This window comes from Solea solea, chromosome 21 (genome assembly GCF_958295425.1).
Source record: "Solea solea chromosome 21, fSolSol10.1, whole genome shotgun sequence".
Classification (NCBI taxonomy): Eukaryota; Metazoa; Chordata; class Actinopteri; order Pleuronectiformes; family Soleidae; genus Solea; species Solea solea.
The window spans coordinates 16,596,102-16,617,632 of NC_081154.1; the positions used below are offsets into that span (position 1 = coordinate 16,596,102).

Below are 21,531 nucleotides of genomic sequence, written 5' to 3' on the forward strand. Positions count from 1 at the left end.
TTCACTACAGATGACTAAATGTCATCTGCATTTGGGCCCAGGCACTCCTGATAAATCAGCATATGGGATATAAGCAAAAAGTCCAACATCGTGCATTCCTGCTCCATGCAACAAAAAAATCATTTTGGTTTGTGGACACAAACAAGGCATTTGAGAACATCATCATTTTGAAGCTTTGGAAACACCAACAAGCATTTTCTGACATTTTCTGGAACAATTCGCGTGAACAGAGTAACCCATTGTAAAAATAAACCTCATAGTCATAGCCTTGCAACACTCTCTCAGAACTCTATTCAAAGTTAGTGTAAACTGTTGCTGATTGATGGAGGTGATCCTGAGCTCCTAATCAGTCCAACTCCAACTCACTCACTATTGTTTTTTAAAGAACGAGAGATGTTTTGTGATTTCTGGCGTCCAGGGAAGATTAATTTGCAACATTAAGGTGAAAAGGCAAACTTTAAGCTTTTTTATGTGCAGTATCTTGTAATCAAGCCAGAGAACCACTGATCCTAAAGCCCTCTAGTGCCTGTCTAAAAAAAAAATCACAAATATGAAAACCAGTCACAGTGCTGCATATTTCAGGGTCTCTTTCCATGTTTTATGTCTTGAAGATCTATCAACTATGCAGCTGCAGCAGTGAAGGGCAAATGTGCAGGAAAGTGAACGTCCAAACATTGCAGGGGTTTGTGCTGGGGGTAGGTTTGGTTTGGACACTAACAGAGGACCGCCGCACGTGATAATGAGGTGTGTTTAAGGGGCCTACAGAGCTGCAGCTGGAGTCTTGTCACAGGAAAATAAACCCAGGGATGGCAAGCGAAAAAAACACAGGTGAATGATGTGAGAGAGAGAGGTTGTGCAAGGAGAGTTTACAGAAGGTGAGTGAGATGTGTTTAGTTAACAATCGTGGTTTACATTTTTGTCGTTTGGTCCTTTTTATTGGAAGCAAAATTGGAGAATGATCTGATTTTTGTCCTAGGACATTGAAATTCTCATTTATCTGGAATCGAGAAGCTTTAAATGCTGTTCACATGTCGTTAAAAACCTTTTATTTGAATTACAAGACTGGATTTTGAGAGCTTTTATTTCATACTGTACCTCCTGTGTCTACTGGTCACTCTGTATCGTATTATCATATTAATAGTTGGTTTATATAGTGAATTAAAGTAACAGACAGATTTGTAGTATCTGAATGAAATGTGTTTGTATGATGCAGTTGTTAAAAATAAAAATACATTAATGGTTTAACTGTCAAGTAAGTGTAGCAACAGTAGCAGTAGTTTAGCAGGAATAATGCCAACTTAAACAGACCTGTACATCAACACTTTTTTTTCTGGGTAACTTTATTCTTTTTAATAGTTTGAAATAACATCCAGTTTAACATTAATTTAAATCAACATGTATGAAAACTGAAGGGCGGTTTTCGTGGTGGCATTCATAATGTAATGTGATGGACGTGTGGGGAAACACAAGACCAAATCTGTTCAACATTTGGACAGAAACACTCCTCACACACTCGCATCTCAAATAGGTTTTGAACTATGCCAGCTGTCAAATCTTGTGAATCTTGTGGTGTATTGCAGTTGTTAGTTGACCCAAAACCAAAATTTTTTTTATATAATATAAATAATCACAATGTTAATTTCAAAATGTTATCATTACGGAACACTTGCAGGAAGTCTGATGTGGTTTTTCCCCACTCCCTTTACCCATCCTGTCTCAAAAGAGGGTCAAGTAACATTTCCTGATTAATGGAGGTGTATGAAGGATATGGAGCATGGTCAGGAAGTGACAGATCTTTTTCTGTAACACAACGCAAGGTCACAGAACCCTCACACAGTAATTGGAAACCATGGACTCCTCTTTGTTTACATGTCCCAGGGCAGCAGCAATGATATGACTTGCGCGAATTAGAAAGCAGAACTGGTACAACTGTACAGTGTCAGTGAAATGATGGATCTGCAAAAAACTAGTGTGTAATGTGTTGCATCATTGCAATACCATACAACTGTACGGTTACTGTTACTCTCACTGCAGAGTCAAACTATATTTGCGTCACTACAAAACAATGTAAAATTAAGTGCCGTTTTCTAGGGCAAGGTTTCACCACAGTAAGTATCTGTTTGTGCTTTATAGTGACAATTAATTATAGACTTTCTATTGCTGTGTCAGCCACTGTTGTTATCTCACCACAGAAGGATCGGTCTGTTTGAGACACCTTAACTTATACAAGGTTACTGTGCACTGCTCGGTGACCATACAACAGTGCATCTCTGGCTTTACATATTTGTTCCATAAGGAAAAAAGAACAATATCACAACAGCACTAATTGTCTGTGTTTCTGAAAGAAATGACCATACATAGGAAATGACACCTTTTGGCTTTTGCCGGCTGTGTTAATTGCTCGATACGACAAACACTCTTGGGTGAGTTCATGTTTGTTGATATTGGTGATAATTTTTTTTATTTTTTTTAAGTATGACTCACATCGTTCCCCTTGTTGCTTAAAATAACAGAGGCAGCTTCCAAACAAAGCAGCCTCAATGTTCTGGGTCTCCATGGATCTTTGACATACTTTGACATACTGTTTAGCTTTCTTTTTATAGGTAATGACCTAGGTAAGTTATGTAAGCGTGTGCATAGTCCTGAAATCAACATCCAAACTCGGCATCTTTTTGCCTTCATAAGGTAATGCCCAGGCATTGAAGTGACATCCAGTTTGAAATTAAATTAGCCTTAGTTCTTGCAGAGGAGAATGGGTGTGTGCCAAAGAAAAGTAATGAAACCACATGACATACAGCTCACTGCCATTATTTTTTATATCTACATTCTCCTATTTAAAGGACTTTACAAGCAAAACAACCCTTATTTTAAAATGCTAAACCAGTACAAATCATTTTAACATCAATTTTCTTATTGGAATGTGTAACGCCTAAGGACTTGAGGGTGCAGGATTTCATATTTCAAGCTTTAGTCTCATGATCTCTTAATGGTTTCCTGTCCTAGAATTTGATATAGGAAAGGAAACAGAATTCTGACTTGGTGGATCAACTGTTCTTACTCTGTATTGGTGTATGATGCTGGTCAAAGTCAGATATTGAAAGAAGACAATTACAAAATCGGATATGATCCATCCATCCTCTGGATGTCTACCATGTGGAGGAGCTCATCCATGCAGGAGAGACTTGGAAGTAGAGCCACTGTTGAGGTTGTTCAGGCACCTGGTAAGGATCCCACCCGGGCTGGTTCCCTAGGCAGGTGTTCCTGGCATTTTCAAACGAGAAGGAGACCTTGGGGCAGACCAAGGACCAGGTGGAGCGATTATATCTTCTTGTTGACCTGGGAGCACCTGGGGATCCTACAGTCAGAATTGGACAATGTGGCCAGGGAAAGGAAAGTCTTGGGTCCCTTTTTGTTGCAGGTGTATTATTGTTCAATCTCAAAATTCTGAAAAGTAGAGACACAACATTACAGAGCTGGTGTGGTGTTCTGTCATAAGGATCCGTGTGTGGAAAAACGACACATACCAAGAAAACCCTTTTTTCTTTGTTTTTTTGATGCAGAATGATTCAGTTTATTTGTGTTGTAAATTGAGTAATTTTTCCGTTTAAACTGCACCACACTTGTGAAATCGGTATTATAGTTAAAACAAGGCCAATATAGATGCGTATAGTGTCGTATTTCTGTCACCGTTACACCAAAAATGTACCTTTTGTGTGTTCAGTCCAGTTTGAAAGTAGTGACTTCTAATGGTGAGACTGCAGATTACAATAATCCTCTGCTCGCCCCTGCCTTCTCAAAGTGCATCGGTGCATAGGTAATACGAAGCACACCCAACAGTGCCGCAATCCATTTATATTGGAACTCAGAAGTCGAAACTGGGAGTGACTTCACCCAGAAATGCAAACCTATCTTGGGTTAGCCGTTGTGAGCAATACCACTCAATAACAACGGTATTCTGCGCACACAAACAGCATAGCAACAAATAAAAATTAAATGGTACTATCAGTCGTACAGATTTACTGTGAGAATAATACAACAGAAGTGCTATTAACGGTTAAGGTAGTAGTGTTCTTCTACATTATCGGCTCTATCTATTTTAGATGTTTTTGGTTTTTATACATAGGCTTGGACATACCGAGTGTAGGTGTGATGGACACATGCATGCTTAAAACTCAGTGCAGACAGCTTTTAGTTGTCTGGCAGAGTTACAATTTATGGTCAAACTACATTTAAATTCCCTCAAGGGGGAGGCACTGTGGCCCCCGCATTGTTTAGCCAAACTCTTAGGTGGAGGAGGAGGGATGGGCGAGTCAAGGGAAAGACTGAAACACACACACGTCCTCTGACATATGCACTCATTTTTTATTTTATTTTTAAGTAGAGGTTGAGCTTTAATTCAGTGGGGGTGTCTGCAGCCCAGCAGGTGGTCAGAGGGCCTCACTTGAGATTTGTTAAAGCTTGTCATCATTACAGAAAGGGCTCTCATGACCAGGGCAGTCTCACCTCTCTTTTCCCCTCTAGCCTTGACCCGTTCTTCACTTTCCCTCTTTATTCTCGTCTCCCTCATTATTAACGCGAACAGTACCTACCCTTTTCTTTTTTTTTTTTATTCCTCCTCATTCCTGACTATAAATGTGAGCGCCAGAGTGCTAACTTAACTCCTGCCCTGTCATTTAATGGTAAACAGGGGGCTACCTTGAACCCCCTACCCCCTCTTGCATAAATATACCTCCCTTTATATTCATCATAGTCATGTCCTTTTGGCTTTCCTCAGACACATGCCCCAAAGCACCATAAGCGAACGTGCTGAGAAAAACATTTACGGAAAAGGAAAGTCTTGGTGTGAAGCGTTCACAAGCTGCACACACTCACAAGTTTCACTGCTGCTGTCAGATGATGATGCATTTATATGGATGCAGTTTTTAACTGACCCTCATGTGGTTTTCTGCTCTGTGAATACTCGGTGGAACAGCATGAGCTCAACTCGGCCTCTAAATTTCACTTTCTATATTTAAGTCGCTCGCTATTGAACATTAGGATGCTTTTTGAAATGGAAGGTTTTACTGAGGTAGAAGTGGAAAGGAGATGGATAACAGATCATGCTGTTCATAGACACAGGAGACTAGAAGGCTGAATCAGGGGCACACAACGTCACAGTGTTCAGAGTTTCTCAGGCACTTTTTGTCGTAAATGTAAAATGTTTGGAGGGTTTTTTGATGAGCATGTACTGTAAGTATGAGATACTGACACAAAGCGTACGTGTGCTCTTCCTCCAAGCTCCTTTTGCCGAGAACTCTGCAAGGTGGTGAAAACATTGCTGCTAATGAAAGTTAGACCTAGCGTGACATCATACCGGAGTGACAACAATGACATTGAATGCGACACAACAGACAGCAATGGAGGACATCCAGCAGCTCTTTTTGTCCTTCTCAGTTTGTGGCCGTTTGTCTCAAGAAGACATCAAGCTTTTTTGAGAATAGACTGCGGGTGTTTAAGGGAAAGACAGCTTTTTTTTCTGCCCAATCAGCTGATTGTTGTGGGTGTAGCCGGTCTAGCTCCACCCTGACCTTACTGTAGAATTTTATTATTCTCTGGTGCCCCATGGGGAGGGTGCCAAAAAATGGAATTGTAGGGGCTGGTTATTTTTGGATCTATTCCTAATGGAAAAGTGAAAAAAATTCATACCATAATGTGCCAAATCAATGCTTGAACTTATTGATGGATGCCGCTGTGGATCAATAACTTAGCAGCCAAGATTGTTGACTCAGCTGGGGAACAGAGCATGCATAAGGAAGTCGGTACATACAACCAAAATAAAAACTTTTTTTATCCCTTTTAATAAAAAAATTAAATCAGATTGTACAGATAGATTGACCAATAGATATTATCTCTATATCTTTATCAATCCCGCAGGAAATTCAAGATACAGCAAAGAGAAGTTGGTAATCCACTGCTTCCTCCATCAGTACTTTGGGTCTTCAGTGTTTAAAATTCTTAGTTTAGATTTACACAAGTGACATAAACGTCAGGCTATGAGCAGCTTCTGTGTCCCTGCAAGAATTAAACACTGGACTTGTGGTGCAGAAGAGTGAGTGGTTTTCAAAGCTACCCTCAGTTTCCAGTGTCCCCCACTGGCAGCCATTTCTCTGAGAAAGCATGTGCAGTTCAGGGGCAGTCAGCTATGACCGTGTCAGTACAATATTTTATTTCTCAACAAATTCAAAGTTGTGCAACAATTTATGTGTCGGTTTCAGAATTCTCTATTGAAACCACATACACTTATCCACCCTTGTGGCTCTTAACACTTTTTTTTATGATTTAATGAAACAATCAGGCTTCATAGATTAGGATAATGTTAGACCGTTGACTGGACCAGACATTAAGCCTCAACTAAGGCAGGGGAAAAAAAGTGGCTGAAGTCTGATCTTACTTTCTCTCACTTCCTCCTCCCTCTTTCCAACCAGCGCTGTGTGAGCTAGTGGAATAGAGGTTATACGAGAGTCTCACCGCGGTGGTCGGCTGTCTTTGAGCAGAGCAGACTGACATCATTCTCACAGGGGGGGGGGTGGTGTTTGTTGGAGCAGGGAAAAGGCTTGGCTCGGAGCTCTGCAGCCAAGCCACTTTCATCGGAAAGCTCCAGTATACACATGTGGTTTAACACAGTTTTAGAGAGCTAGTATTCTGAAATTCTACTCCATAATCATTAGTTGCTAATGATGTCTTCCTTTCTTACTCACAGGACTGGGGCGACTTCGATGGAGTGAGAGATTTCCGCAGATGAAAATAATACCAGGTGAAGAAGCCAATTTGAGTCTTACCAACTAAACGGATTTTAGCCACATAATGGATGGAGTTGACACCTTGCAGAGCTCGGCACCAGAGACCAAAGCTGAGCGAATTGCCCGCTACAAAGCAGAAAGGAGAAGGGAGCTCGCAGAGCGCTACGGCAACACAGAGGAATACACCTCCAAGTACGTCCGGAGGGACAGGAAAATCGGGGACACTTCGGAAACGGTGTCTTCAACCACCAAAGATAACGACTCGGAGCCGACGTTTAGCAGGAGGGGCCTCAGGAATAAAGTGGAGCACACTGAGGATGAGCCCACACAGAAAAAAGAGACGTCCACTCACCTCGGAACAGATGCAGTTTCATCCTCTAAATTGGAGACCGTCTCCTCCTATAAGACATCATCCCATTTCAGGTGAGTTTATTCGTTTTCCCAAGATTTGCAACAATTTTTGAAAACGGCATTTTCAAATGAAATGCGTTTCTGATCTGTACCAGCAGTAATAACTGTGTAATTTGAGGACATAGATCACGTGACACTCCTATACAATGTGCTGGTGTGACTGGGAAGCTGATTCACTCCTCTGCAGGTGTTTGCTTATTTTTATCAAAGTACGACTTATGAGAAACGACAATGGTGAAATGTGAGAGCAAGGGTTTCTTTGAGACTGACGACGAGGTGAGAATGAAAGTAAGGTTCACTGTTAGCTGTCCACGAAATGTGATGGATTGCAACTGATAAGAACCATTTAGTGCGTCATTGATCACAAAGGTCTCTTTTTTTTTTTTTACATTTAACCTTGATGGACAAAAACTAAGAGCCAGTAGCATTTTCAATTTCTCTGAAAGCTAGATACTCATAAGTGGTCCGGACTTGAGTCTCATAAATGGACTGCAGCAAAATCATCATTTATTATTTAGATAATCTTGAATTTCAACTTTGGTGAGTGTGCAGACTCAATAGACTAGTCCTGACTATGTCATCATTTACAAACATTTACAAATGAATCTGCTTTAACTTTGAGCAGAATGTTCACATCCCCTCAAATTGGAGTTGAATCAAGTACAGTAGCATCTGTCTGTGGTAATATTTCTTGATACATTGGTAGTTTAGCCGGCTGCTAGATCACTGTACAATGGCTTGCTGGCTCCTAATGAGTGAAGAGGAGGCAACAAGTCTGAACATTTTGTAGAACACATAGTGCTATTTTCTGGTTGAAGTAAACACGGCTGCTAACATTTCCAAAATTGGCCATGTCCTGCCACATTTATTTAACCATGGCATGCTTTGCAGTGATGACATGAACTGCGCTTGTTTTGGTTCACTTTACAGTCGTATGGATTAACAAATGGCTCTCATCAAGATAACTTTTAGGACCTTTGGCATTTTCTCATGGATTGTCAAAAAAGTTTGCTCTGCTCCGAATTGCAAATGGACGGAGTAAAACGTGTCAAGTCGTGGTTTTGGATGTTTGAGCTGTAATCTTGCTGGGGATTCCGCTGTGTGCGCTTAGCCAGACTTGTCTCTGTGAAAAAAAACATCCTGGGGGAATGACGAGAGGGAGAGGGAATGAGTGAAGAGACGGATGGAGTTTTGAGATAAATTCTTTGTTTGGGGCATGTGGGGGTAGGGCAGTAGCAATCTGCCAAGATTTCTTGCCCTGCAACTAATGAAGCAAGATCTCACAGATAACTATGGACCAATTACTTCATAAGATTGAGAAAGACATGTCTTGTGTTGCACTAGATTTAGCGAAGACAATGACAAGCTACAACAGATCAACTCTTGATACGGACAAAATCTCTCATGTAAAGATATTACTATCATACAACACAATGAAAACACTCATGATTGTAAATGTGTATGTGAGTGACTTGAACATTCCATTTTGCACGTCATCATACAGTCCTAGTGATTTATTCTTTGAAGCGCCACAAGGGGGCCTGCATCTTTCAGTCATTACAGGACCCTTTGATTCTTGTTATTACTGAACAAATGTTCACAATGAGTATAATGAGTTTTTTTTTATCAAAAGGTTTAAATTGAGAGGGTTTTATTGACATTTTAATGTTAATGCAGATTTTGAATTTTTCAATATCTCGAACCCTAGCCCATGTTTTTGACAGTTTAGTATGAAATTACACTAATACAATTATGCTTTGTACACAAAAAGTGTAAAAAAATACCTGGTGATGTTAGTAACACGAACATATTTAATTACAGAGAGCACAAAGATGGGTTTTGACACATTGACGTGTTTGTCTGGCTCGTCTGTCACGTTAGCTACTAATCTGTCAGCTTTGTTTCGACCTTCTCTGCGTGTCAAAGTCCAGCTGTGCAGTGTTGTGTGCACATGCATTAGTGGATATAGTATTACATAAGAAGAGATGTATACAGTAGAAGCTGTTGTTATCAGTCAAGTCACTACAAGACGTTTACTTGTATGTGATGCTTTGACCTTTAATCCTGTGGGTAATTGACTTCTGTGTTTGTTTTTAAGTGTTCCTACTGATTATTCTGAGTTGTATATTAATTAGGGTTGTACATATTCCTTAAACATTAATTGAATAAGTTAATAAATGATAGTTGGTTAATTGTTAGCGAATTAAGACGACTTTTTCTTTCTGTTTGTTTAAATTTTACACAGAAATAAGAATTAAAAGAAAGACGTGGTGCTGCAAGAATATATTCAAAACGCACCATGTAACACAAGCGATACGCAAATATAACGTGATGACGTCACGCATATGCTAATTAGCAAACTTCTCAGGTTGACTTTCGCTACTTTCCATTGCAAGTTGTTGGCTAAACTGGTCCAGTTTGTTAGTCTAGCAACTCAATGTTTACAGCCATGATGTCACTTTGGAAAATAAGGTTTTTTATGCCCTTTAGGAAGGTTTTACTATTATATCCTATATAAAAGACAGGCAGATGGATTTGCCGAGTATATACACTACCAGTCAAACGTTTGGACACACCTTTCCTTTTGCTTGAATCAAGAACTGTGTCCACATTTTGGTGCATGCGCAGAATGCCAAGTCCAACTCCAATTCGACTAAGCGTATACATGCAGGAGTAATTGGACTATGAATCACATTATCCAGGTATGTTAGTCCGACTTAGACTAGCTCAATTTTAGTCGGACTAACGTGTTTACATGACATTGAGAAAACCAAATTATTGTTTTAGTCTAAAATCAGACTTTTAACATGCAGACGCACTGAGTCAGTCTGTGATTGGCTGGAACTGTGGCACACTGGTAACGCTGTGTTGAGTTGAGTTAACAGACAGGCCGTCTTGCGTGTGCAAAGAGGGAGGTATGGAGAGCACGTACAAAACAAAGTATGTACATACAAAACATTCTTGTGAGCGATCAACAATGTGGCTCAATAATATTTCCATATACAAGCCTTTTCAACTGTCTTAACTTCCAGGAATTTTGACTTCTGCTAATTACGTTCGTGTTTTGGGTAGTGTCCGTCCCCTACTGGTGTGTTTCATTTTTTTTAATGGCAGTTAAACAGTTCCATTCCTCATATATTATTAATATCTTTAAATCTCAGTCAATTTGCATGTGTTTTATGAGTCAAGTTCAACATGTAGTATGTGTCTTTTCCAAAAATAGTTTTGAAGGGAACTGGAACTCGGCTGTTCCATCGATAATGAAAACTGTCAACGCGTTTTTATCTGACACATACAGGAATCCTCCTCGCATAGTTGAAGGGTGACATTCCAAAACACAGCGGCTTTGACATGTGCACTGTCCCACTTGCATATGTGTTGTTGTTTTTCTTTGCAGCCTGTTGGACTTAATCGCATTTCAAGGAAATGCAGCAACTTAAGGATTCCCCACAATGACGTCTTAACCTTTAGTACAAACAATACAGCATGTTGTGTTGTGGGTTTGTAGGAAAATGTAATTATTTTATATCTGCACAAAGGCTGAACATTTTTAGTAAAATATTTGATTGTGATGATTTTTTAAAGTCGAGCTTCAGCTCAGTATTGTCTGTAATATCTAAGATTCTCTGTCTCACTGTGTTGATGTAGTAATGCATGAGGTTGTGTAATAGACACATACAGTAAAAAAGTGTGCTTAATAACCAGCCTGTCTTGATTTCATTGTGTTTGTCTCTTCAACCCCCCCCCTCTACTTTACTGTTTCTTTTGTTTCTTTTCATCCTCTATCTGCACTCCACTCTTATCTGGTTTATTTTTATTGGAGTGTATGAGCCGCGTGTGCTGCCTCCACCCCCCCCTTCCATCACCCAGCAGTCAAGGCGTGGGTGAGGCTGATAACATGTCACTGAGCCCTGCAGTTGTAGGACGTTTGAACTAGGAGGCGTCACACACCAAGAGTTTTCCAAGGTTTACAGCAGCTTTAAATGGGTGACGTTACACGCTTCGGTGCGTTTACAGTAGTTGAAGTGAAGTCACAGGGGTACAGACTTCACTTCTTGCACTGATTGCAGGTGCACAAGTGCAACAAAAGTTGCCTTTTTGTCATTTCCTATGTACATTCATATAGGATATATAATTTGTTTAGTTGTTGCAGCCTTAGTGGGGAAATTATTTATTCCCGTATATCATGTCGACCCGGGGGTCAAACTCAAATGACTTGGGGGTCAATGAGAGTTTAGTCTGGTCAAGATGGGACTGAAAAAAAACAGAAGTTCAAAGTGAAAGTGCTTGTTTTGATGTGGAATTACAGTATGTGTATGTCATAATAAAAACATTTATGTTGCAGAATTCATCTAGTTACAGCAATATGGCCTGCAGATATATTTAGTATACTGTCTATAATCGAACACCTCACTGGCAGCTGTGCCTCGGCCACACCGGGGTCACATGTGGCCTGCGGGCCACCAGTTTGACACCTCTAATATAGACTACACCACTGCTCGAGGCCTTCTCTTCATCTTGAATTACTGTACTGCTGCACACACATGGATTAGAGCCAATCGGAGGTGAAGACCTACCCATAATCTGTCTTTGCTTGGTTTTGACCAAGACGTCATCCCTCCTTGAGTGTGAATTCAAGCGGATAGAGGACAGGCTTTGTAGATACAGATTAGGCACGATGAAAGTACAAGGTGTAGACATACTATATGTTAAGTGCACCAGTGCAACCTAAGAAATGTAATCTTGCTTAAACGATGTGACCCTGAAATAGTTTGCAAGTTTAAAGTGTGTTTATATTACACAATAACACTATTGTAATGCTTAAATCAATTTGTCATCCTCTTCTCATTCCTCATCTCCACTGCCATTTATTCGCACACACACATGCCATAAATACCTTTGTTTGACATACATTATCATTTCCTTTGCCGCTCAAAAGAATGTGAGCCACTAACTGTCTGTGGTGTCTAAACCCAAACCTAATCCATCTCATAATAATATCCTGCTGTGGAAATGTCTTTTTTGGACTCGACCAAGCAAAAGGTTAGAGGACAATGAGTCAAACTTATTCCCTTCATTTTGTTTTGTTTTTATCTTCATCTTCAGCACAAAGTCTGTGCTTTTCCTGCTTAAATCTATTTAATTAGAAGTGTTTATTAGATATGTTGAGCAGCTGAATAACTGCTTTATGTTTGCTGTAATATTTTATGTAGACCCAGGGTAAAATGTAAAAGGTGTTTATTATTTGAACAATAAGTCAGTAAAAGTAACAATGAGATGCATTCAAAGACCCTCGTAAATGTCATCACTTCTTAGGGTGTGTTGAGCTTAGAGGAGAGACTTTAAGATGCATTCAGGAAACTTGCGACATTTCATCACTTGTGCAAGCACACATATAAGTCTACGAACTGAATGCTTGTTGCTGCTGCCACCTTGTGGTAATAGATGCCTGACAAGTTAGGTCATCATTTGAGTAGAAAGATGTTGCAATCGAGGGACGCAACGGTTATATGAATCAACTGCTGTTTGATATTTGTTAATCATTTTTAAAAAAGCTCACTGAGTTTTCAGCTTCCTAAATTGGAAAAAAACTTTAATATCGGTTTGTGGACAAAATGAGTAGGGCTAATCCATTAATTGGTTTGAATTTTTTTTAAACTTTTACATTTTTCCACTTCTTAAATGGGAATATTTTCTGTTTTCTCTGCTCTATATAGCAAAGAAATCATCAATCATCAACTGAATATTTGTTTGGTTTGTGGAGAAATCAAGACACTGAGAACATCTCACACTGGTATCCTATTGGATGCAAAAGTGGTCGCATTTTTTTTGTTAATAGTAGCACAATGGTGTCTAACTGAAATAAACCAAGCATCTGAAAATTGATGAGCCATTTATAATGTCCGGATGTGACCAGATTTCGATCTTGCAGACTGGCCTGGGGCACTCACTCCCCATTCGCCTGCAACCTTTGACCCCTTCCAGATGTCCACCAGGATTCTCTATTGTGTTTAAAGTTGTCTCCCCCCACTATCCTGTTACATCATCGCTGCTGCTGCTGCCCCATGAGCAGCTGCTGTCCCCATCCATTTTTAACGCCCATGACTCAGACATGACCGGCCACCTTCAGTCATTGTTGTGTCACTGGAGGAGTAGCGTTAGTAAATATCATTCAAGGAGGAGTAATTGTCTCTATAGCCTTGTTAGGGGCTTTATATAGCCTTTTTTTTTGGTTATATCAGTGTAAGTTAAACTACATGTGCAAGTTTTTGTCTCAATTCTTTGTGAGCATGAGTTGTAAGAGCCACATAATCCTGTCATCACCACTATGCAGGAGACTGACCTCATTTGTTTCCTCTTGCAGGCTGCTGGAACCCGATGACAGCGAGAAGCCACAGGGTAAGATGAACCATCCACTTTCACTCCACTCTCATCCATTATTCCACAGACTATACTGCTTATACTCAGTGTTATAGCAGCAATGAACGCTGATCACGGCTGATCATGCGTCAGGGTTTGAATTTTGCTGGCTCAGCCAATGCATTTCTACAGAACAAAAAGAGAGAGATAATGTGACACACGTCTTCAGGGTGTTTTGTTTTGTTTAGTGTGCCTGACGTAGGTATGCGCTCCGTGTGCAAATGTTTGACTGAACACATGTATTTACACCGGAAGCTTGTTTATGAGCTAATTTGGAGACGTGCTATAAGGAGGCTTCTATAAAGGGAGGAAAATGGCTAACTTTAGAAATGGGTCTCTGGATGCTTTTATGACTCGGGCAGCCACCTGAGCCTTGGAGTCTGACTGTCTGTCATACAACCTGGCTGTCTGCCTTTTTTCTCTTTGGATGGCTTTGTTTCTGTCTCTGCTTAAAATTTGAGTCACAAGATACATGGTGCGCTTTGCAATAGGGATGTCTCAATTGCAATCTCAAATATCGAAGTTTATGTGGGGATTTTTTTGAACCAAAAGAACGTTTATCATGCCGATCGCCTCTCCACAGTCTTTTATTCTAGCTGTAGTGCTTTCCACATGCACCGGCTGTCGACTACTTTGTTAATAGTTAGCAGATTTCTCACGTAACTCAGCTGTGGCGTACAGGGCTTTATTTGGGGCGGACTCGTAGTGGCATTTATTACAAATTACAATTACAACATCGCTGTAAAGTGTTTGTACAGAATATAAACATGAATGCTCTGGTATCAAACCACATGTTAAACAAACATGTAGAGAAGCAACAGAGATCCTATTTGGTCACAGTTTCAAGACTTGTACACAAACACGGCACTGGTTTAGCAAACAAAGAGCTGGTGACGTCACTGCTTTCTTTCTTTGGTTCTTCTTTCTGTGCACTGTGTATATGTGTGTGTGTGTGTGTGTGTGTGTGTGTGTGTGTGTGTGTGTGTGTGTGTGTGTGTGTGTGTGTGTGTGTGTGTGTGTGTGTGTGTGTGTGTGTGTGTGTGTGTGTGTGTGTGTGTGTGTGTGTGTGTGTGTGTGTGTGTGTGTGTGTGTGTGTGTGTGTGTGTGTGTGTGTGTGTGTGTGTGTGTGTGTGTGTGTGTGTGTGTGTGTGTGTCTGCCAGCAGTAAGATTGGTACAGTGTCAGGTGCAAAGAATCACAATGTTTTACAGTAAAGAAAATATCTGATGATTATCCCAATTATAAGCCAGCCTTATTGTACTGGATGTGTCACTCACATATTGACATTGATGGAGCTTTTTTTTATTATAGCAATTGCTTCTTCTATTCAATAAACTAGCTCCTAATCTTGATCGGCTGCATATGCTGCATAGACTTTGTTCCTTCTTTGATCTGTTTTTGTTTTCCCCCAAATTCTATATTTCTCCCCATGTCGTTACTCTTTTAGTTGCTTTGATTATTGTGAGAATTAAGTTAAAGCCCTGACTGAGACAAAAACATGAATCACAATAGAAAGTACTTCATGACTTGACACTGAATCCTTTATGTTTTGTAGTATCACTGACTTAACAACAGAATGACTTCTGTGCTTCTGTGGTTGGAAGAGAAGAGTAAAAACTGATGAGTGGCACAGCAAGAGGAACAAAGGACATCACTGTCTGTCTGTGTGTGTGCGTGTATGTGTGTGTGCGCAGGAGTATGAGCATTAATGGGACTGATGCAGCTTCCTGTCCCGGCTGGCAGAGGAGACAGAGGTCTGAGCCAGAACGCCTCTCATGGTCCCTTCAGGGCTCTCCCTGACCCTCCAGCTACTCCACAGCAGTACACACATTTATTACACTATTACATTTTCTGCCAAACATATTGTACAGTTTGTTCAAATTTTTTTTTTTTATTTGTTAAATGTCAATTAAAACATTTTTATACTTGTTGGATTAAATTAATAACTTTTAAGGCCAATAATGATAATGGGAGTCAGTGCTGGTGCCAATCCCATAGGTGTTGTACACCCTGGATAGGTTGACAAACAACCATTCACTCTCACACTCACACCTACGGTCAATTTAGAGTGAACGATTTACCTAATCCCCAAATCATGTTTTTTGGATTGTGGGAGGAAACTGGAGAACCTGGAGAAAACCCACACACACACACACACACAGGGAGAACATGCAAACTCCATCGGCTTTTGTTTGCCGACTGGGTCACAAACCCTGGTCTTCTTGCTGCAAAGGCCACTTGTGAACTTGACTATTGTAACATGTTGTTTATAGCATAATACCATCTCTTATATTGTGATCAGAGCAATGAAATAATCACTTGGAGTATGCACATATTCATATCATTTTTACCATAGCTGTAAGGTTCTAGAAAAGTGTGAAAATGGACTTTGGAAAGAATTTGACTTTGGAAAATGTATGTGTATGAACCTTGGATGTACAAAGCAATTGACAAACAATTCAAGCATCATGGATAAAACATTGAAATAGTACATTTAGAATAAAATAAGGAATAAAATGATACTGAAATAAAGAAAAAAATGTAAATCAAAAGTGCATTTTTAAATGATGATCGTCTTAGTGCAACTAAAAATCCATCTTGTCCTCTCCTAGTGTCCTCTTCTGTTAAACCAACTGTCCTCATGTCCTCCCTCACAACATTCATGAACCTTCTCTAAGGTCTTCCTCTTTTCCTCCTGCCTGGCAGCTCCATCTTCATTGTCCAGTATAATCACTCTCTCTCCTCTACACGTGACCAAACCATCTCAACCTTGACTCTAACTTTCTTTCCAAACCGTTGCTTGAATAAGCTCATTCCTAATCCTGTCCATCCTGGTCATTCCCAAAGAAAATCTCTTTGAAGGCTACTCTTGCTTTCCCTATCCTGGCTGGTCCGACAGTCTACCAGACTTCCCAAGTACACAAAGGACTCAGCCTCCTTTACTTCTTGCCCTCCAGTTGTGACTGGTGTGCTGTTGGTAGTGTTAATCTTCATGAGTTTCAATCAAACATTGGAAAAAGAAAAAATAATTCACTTGGCAAAGGCCATATGCTAGGGGCTGTTTGTGGGAGCACAATATTTGTTGCACAATTGGAGTGTTTTGTTTTTGAAGGCTGGTTATGGCTCAGTGGGAAGAGCATCGGGAAACTTTTGTTATTAACAGCGTGGTTGTTGTGAAAGGCAGCGGATGCTCAAGGTTGCTATATTGCTGTTCGACACAAAAAGCATGCGTCCTTGTTGTAGGACAAAGTTGGCGTTTGTGTGGAAGACTAGGAGAACTCCACTCCGTTGTATATGCAGACTGTGTTTGGCCACAATGAGGTCAAAGCATAGTCGTCTTGTGAGATGGATGAAAACACTTATGGGAGAGTCGGTAAAGTTAAGTGGAGCTTTTCCATCCCTCACTCACATGGATGAATGATGTAAAAGGCTTGGACCAAAGTCAAAACCAAAAGAATACAGTCTGAATGGGATCAGCAGTCTGCAATGCTCAGCGTTTCATCATCTAAACCAAATCATGCTTAGTTCTGGACAACAGGGGAGCTTGTAAACATAAATCATAACAAAGTATTAGGCCTTAGCTGAGTATTTTTTTCCCATTGGATAAGGGGAATTTGTCAGAGACGGCCCATTATTCGGATTTGTTTCTTCTTATGTTTTCTTTGGCTGGAAATATAACATTGTCAAGGCAATAAAAACGGATCTGGAGTGGGAGAATGAGATCGACTCTGCTGACTTAAGATATTTGTGCTGGTTTTGGATCACAATTAAATAAAATTGTTTCCTTTTGTTAAGATTAGAGGATTGTACTATTCGAAAAGCTGATTCTGATTAGACGGCTCGCATGAGCAGTGTTTCCTCCGTGACACATGAGCACAAATCCACAAATGTTGTGGTACTCCATTTAAATATGTCACTGTCACTCTCATTAGTGGCTTCTCAGACTTCACCTGTGGCCAGTGAACACATCACTCCCTTTATTTCCTCTTCTAATCCCCAAACACCTTAGAGACATAAGTTTAGCCAGTTTCTCTCCAGTCAGATTTCCTGTCTGCATTTTTCAAGCTGTTCTCCCCTATGAGGAAAACATCCACTTGACCTGAAAAGACGGTCAGTAGAGTGTATTTCTGTGTGTGTGTGTGTGTGTGTAGCCCATTGTCGATTTGTGTGCAGTCGTACCTTTGCATGTCATTGTATTTTGTTTACAAAAAGTAATGCAGGCCACAAACTGGAGGGCAATCACTTGACTCTAGTGCCTAGAGCGTCATTTACAACTTCCACTAAAATATAAGCCAGCTCCTTTACTTCAGTTGTCGTGATGAGGGGCAAACCTTTTAGGGTAACGTCAGTGATTAAAATGTACAATGTTTACATTGTCTTTTAGTCGTTTAAGTGGTTCGCCTTGAGGGATTTGAAATGACCAAATTAATTCATTCTGTAATTCATCGCTAAACACTCTTGGTAACTTCTGTAGACACCGACTGTGGAGCATCACTGAATTGTTGGCACTGGCTTTCCGGAAATCGTCAGGCTGGCATATAGTCAATTATCCCAGTCGACAATCATTGGGCCTTTTTAAACAAATCATTTGTCCAAATGATCTTGCTGTTTGAGGTGTCCACAGATACCAGCTGCTGTCAGACTTGCACAGGAGTCTGGACATGTTCTGTATGTAGATGATAACAACAGCAGTGCCCATGAAAGTTGCTCCAGACATTTGCCTGAACTTCTCTTGCCGGCTCCCGAGACAGAGTTCGGGATAATATCCAAGTTGTCCCATGGCAGGAGAAGCTCCAGATAAATCACAGCAAGTTTTGTTTGTCGTGTTTGAACATACTGTAGCCTGGGTGAACCCAACTGAGTCTGGCAGCAATTGGATTTCGCTTTGCAGACGCGTCTGGCAAGGACACAACTACGGAGTCTCCTAAAGACGGAGCCAATCACTAACACACAATCTTTATATATGTCCAACATGGCGGCCGGCAAAGAGCAATTGCTTCCATTTTAAGCAAGGACACGTCTTTTGTCGCTCTGCATACGTCATCTGGATCACTGTCGGTGTATTCATTTGCATACAGAAGCCTTTTGATCTACAAGTGGGAGGTGACTACACCCTTTCTAGACGTCTGGACACAGTCCTTACCTCATTTTGTGTCTGGAAACATCTATAATCTTTGCCAATGACTGGATTGGTCCGCTCTGATTTCAAATTGTAATAATGGGTCAGGGGAGACTGATTCAGTGGAACTGTATTAACGGGACAGCGATTGTGTGAGTGAATGAATTCCAACATTCCACCCCCCATATTTTTTTTATTCTGAAGTCATCTATGATTACAGGAAATTTTTGAAATCCCAAGTTCCTGGAATTACCTCTGGAAATAATTGAATTAAAATACAAGAGTGTGTGTGTGGTCCTGTGTCTCAGATGGATCATCCTTGCACTTGTGTGTGTTCATTCTCGTGGTAGAACATTGCAAACACATCACATCTTCTGTCAGGACTGTGATCCCCTACGTTTTTTTTGTTTTTTTTTTTAAACCTGTTATGATTTGGAAATCCTCTAGTTTGTGGACAGCCAAAAGCCAGATCATCACTAGTGGGTTATGTCATGGATACCAAGCACACTGTTCATCCTAATATGACATTTTTCATCAAAATCATAGTTAACCTTGTTTAAATTTGTGTCCTTTTTTAGTTGCTGAGATACCGGTGGACTCATCCAAGAGGTCTGCTACATCCAAAAAGTCCCTCTTTAAGGTACAGTATTTAAGCTGTGTGTTTGTTTATGTGTTGCCTCTTTAGCACCATTTCTTGCATAAACACTGACCTTGTCAGGACAAGTAGTCCTGATGGAGACCAGAAGCTGGTCCTAATTAGGGATGAGCCAATACAATATTCAGTATCGGTCTGATACGGGTCAGAATTACTGGATTGGATATCGGACAGATAAAAACACAATCTGATACAATCCAGAAATCCTTTATATCTCACGCTTCACTATGCACAGACTGTAAAAGTGTAAATAAAAATCAGCAACAGCATCAGAGTCATGTTGTGGGCTCTTTATTTCTTCTTTATGGGAGAAGATTTGTATTTGTAACACAGTTAGAGAATTCTTTGACATGGTTAGCACAAATGTTTTGTTAACAATTTAATAGATTAAAAAGTCTAAAATGACTGATATCGATGTGGGCAGATACTCGAGATTGTGATATCTTTATTGTTATCGGACTCGAAAAAGTGGTGCCTTGCTATCCCTAGTCCCAATGAGGCAGAACCTCATGTCTCGGGATCCGCGTATGTTTAAGGCAAACGTTAAATTCATACTCTTTACACATCAATCTTACACTTTAATAAGCAGCTATTATAATAAATGAAGTGATATAATTGAAATGATTACCTGAACGTGCTCTTTCACTCGAAACCTGGCCTTCACAGCATTCATGCGCGTTCCTGCACCTTCGTGGAATGATTAGTGCAGCGGAAACCTACATGTATTTTCAGACTTTCCCCCCAGCAACAAGAAATGCTATTTTCTGATTGGCTGATGGGTTGCTAATTCAAGATGGCTGTATGAATGAACTACGTAGAGCAATCTGCCTTTGCGTCATCGATGTCATGTGTGGCATGAAATACGATGCGATACTACGATCCGTTTCCACGCCTCGCTGCTGGCAGCATTAGATCACAGTAGCCATAAACACGATATGTTACAGCAAGGTATTGACAAAATTGAGGGCCGTTACACTAAAAAATTGTTTTTACCGTAACGTCCTCAATTTAGTGTAGTGGCCGCAAATTATGCAAAATGCGCTAGCTACAACCCTGATGTATTTACACTCTAGGTCTACACAACCCACTCTTTTTTTCAGTTTATATTCATCAGTTCCCAGCATTGAGTGATGTCACAGGAGCCACATCTACATTTTATAACTCATCTATGGTTAATTCCTTTCACTTCCCTTACTGATTTACTTAAAGCTTTTTCCAGAGCAGATGGTGTACGCTTCCTCCCTCTCTCTTTAATAACAAATTGAGCTGTTCCTCAGAGAGAACACTGTGCTGTCCTGCACCTGGATTCATGCTTGGCCAAAGTCATGACTTCAGCACACACAGTCTGTGGAGGGCTTAGAGCAACAGTGGGAAAGAATAGTTTCAAGGGCTAAAGGTTGCACTCACAGACAAAAAAAAAAAGTTGATAATGTCCTCAATCCTATGGGAGAAGGCCATAAGTGTGCATAAAAGTGAGCCTAGTTATTTGGCTTTCCCAGGCTGCTTAGATTACAGAAGTGGCTATGTTTCATGGTACTGGATGTAAATAGTTGTTCTGACTTGGCCCACACAGACCATGAGCCGTGCCAAGGTTGGCCAAGTGAACCCAGATGGCAGCAAGTTGCCTCAACCAAAAAACCTGCTGGGAAAACAGGCTCCTACGGAGAAGCTATCTCACTGTCACAAATAGTTTTGTTTTCTCTTCTCTCTCCATCCTTTCTTGTGCCTCACTCTCCGCCTTTTGTTTGTGTGGTCTCTCACTATAAGTCATCCGCGACAACAGATGCTCAGTTTTTGCTTATCTCGCTTTCACTCTCTCCTCCACAATCCTTTTGTTGAAAGCCAGTGAATCAGAGTCTCAGACAGGAGACGCTGAGTGGGAGTGAGTTTATAGCACGTGTGCTTTCCAACAGCGCAGAGGCTATAAAATGTGTACATGGAGACCTCTGGAGAAAGAAACAAGCTGATTCATATATGTTTTGAATTTCCTGAGAATGTTATAACTCGTTTTGTAGGAAGGCGGCGTATTCACATTGCTGCGTGGAAGTTGTGGTCACTTGTGATCTTTGAGTATCAGAAAGTAAGAGGCGTCTAATTCTGTAAGCTTTGGTGTGTAATTTTGTTGCACAAAAGCATTTGGATTCACGC

At 40.5% G+C, this 21,531-nt stretch overlaps 1 protein-coding gene across 1 annotated transcript in view; it reads left to right on the top strand.

The window, feature by feature from the left end:
• svild (supervillin d) overlaps positions 1 to 21,531 on the top strand; it is a 70,247-nt gene that overhangs the window by 17,418 nt on the left and 31,298 nt on the right. Inside the window, exons 2-4 of the mRNA XM_058620921.1 lie at positions 6,740 to 7,202; positions 13,555 to 13,589; positions 19,307 to 19,368. Coding sequence (XP_058476904.1) covers positions 6,844 to 7,202; positions 13,555 to 13,589; positions 19,307 to 19,368 — 456 coding nt within the window. The 5' untranslated portion in view covers positions 6,740 to 6,843. The remainder of the gene's footprint in view (positions 1 to 6,739; positions 7,203 to 13,554; positions 13,590 to 19,306; positions 19,369 to 21,531) is intronic.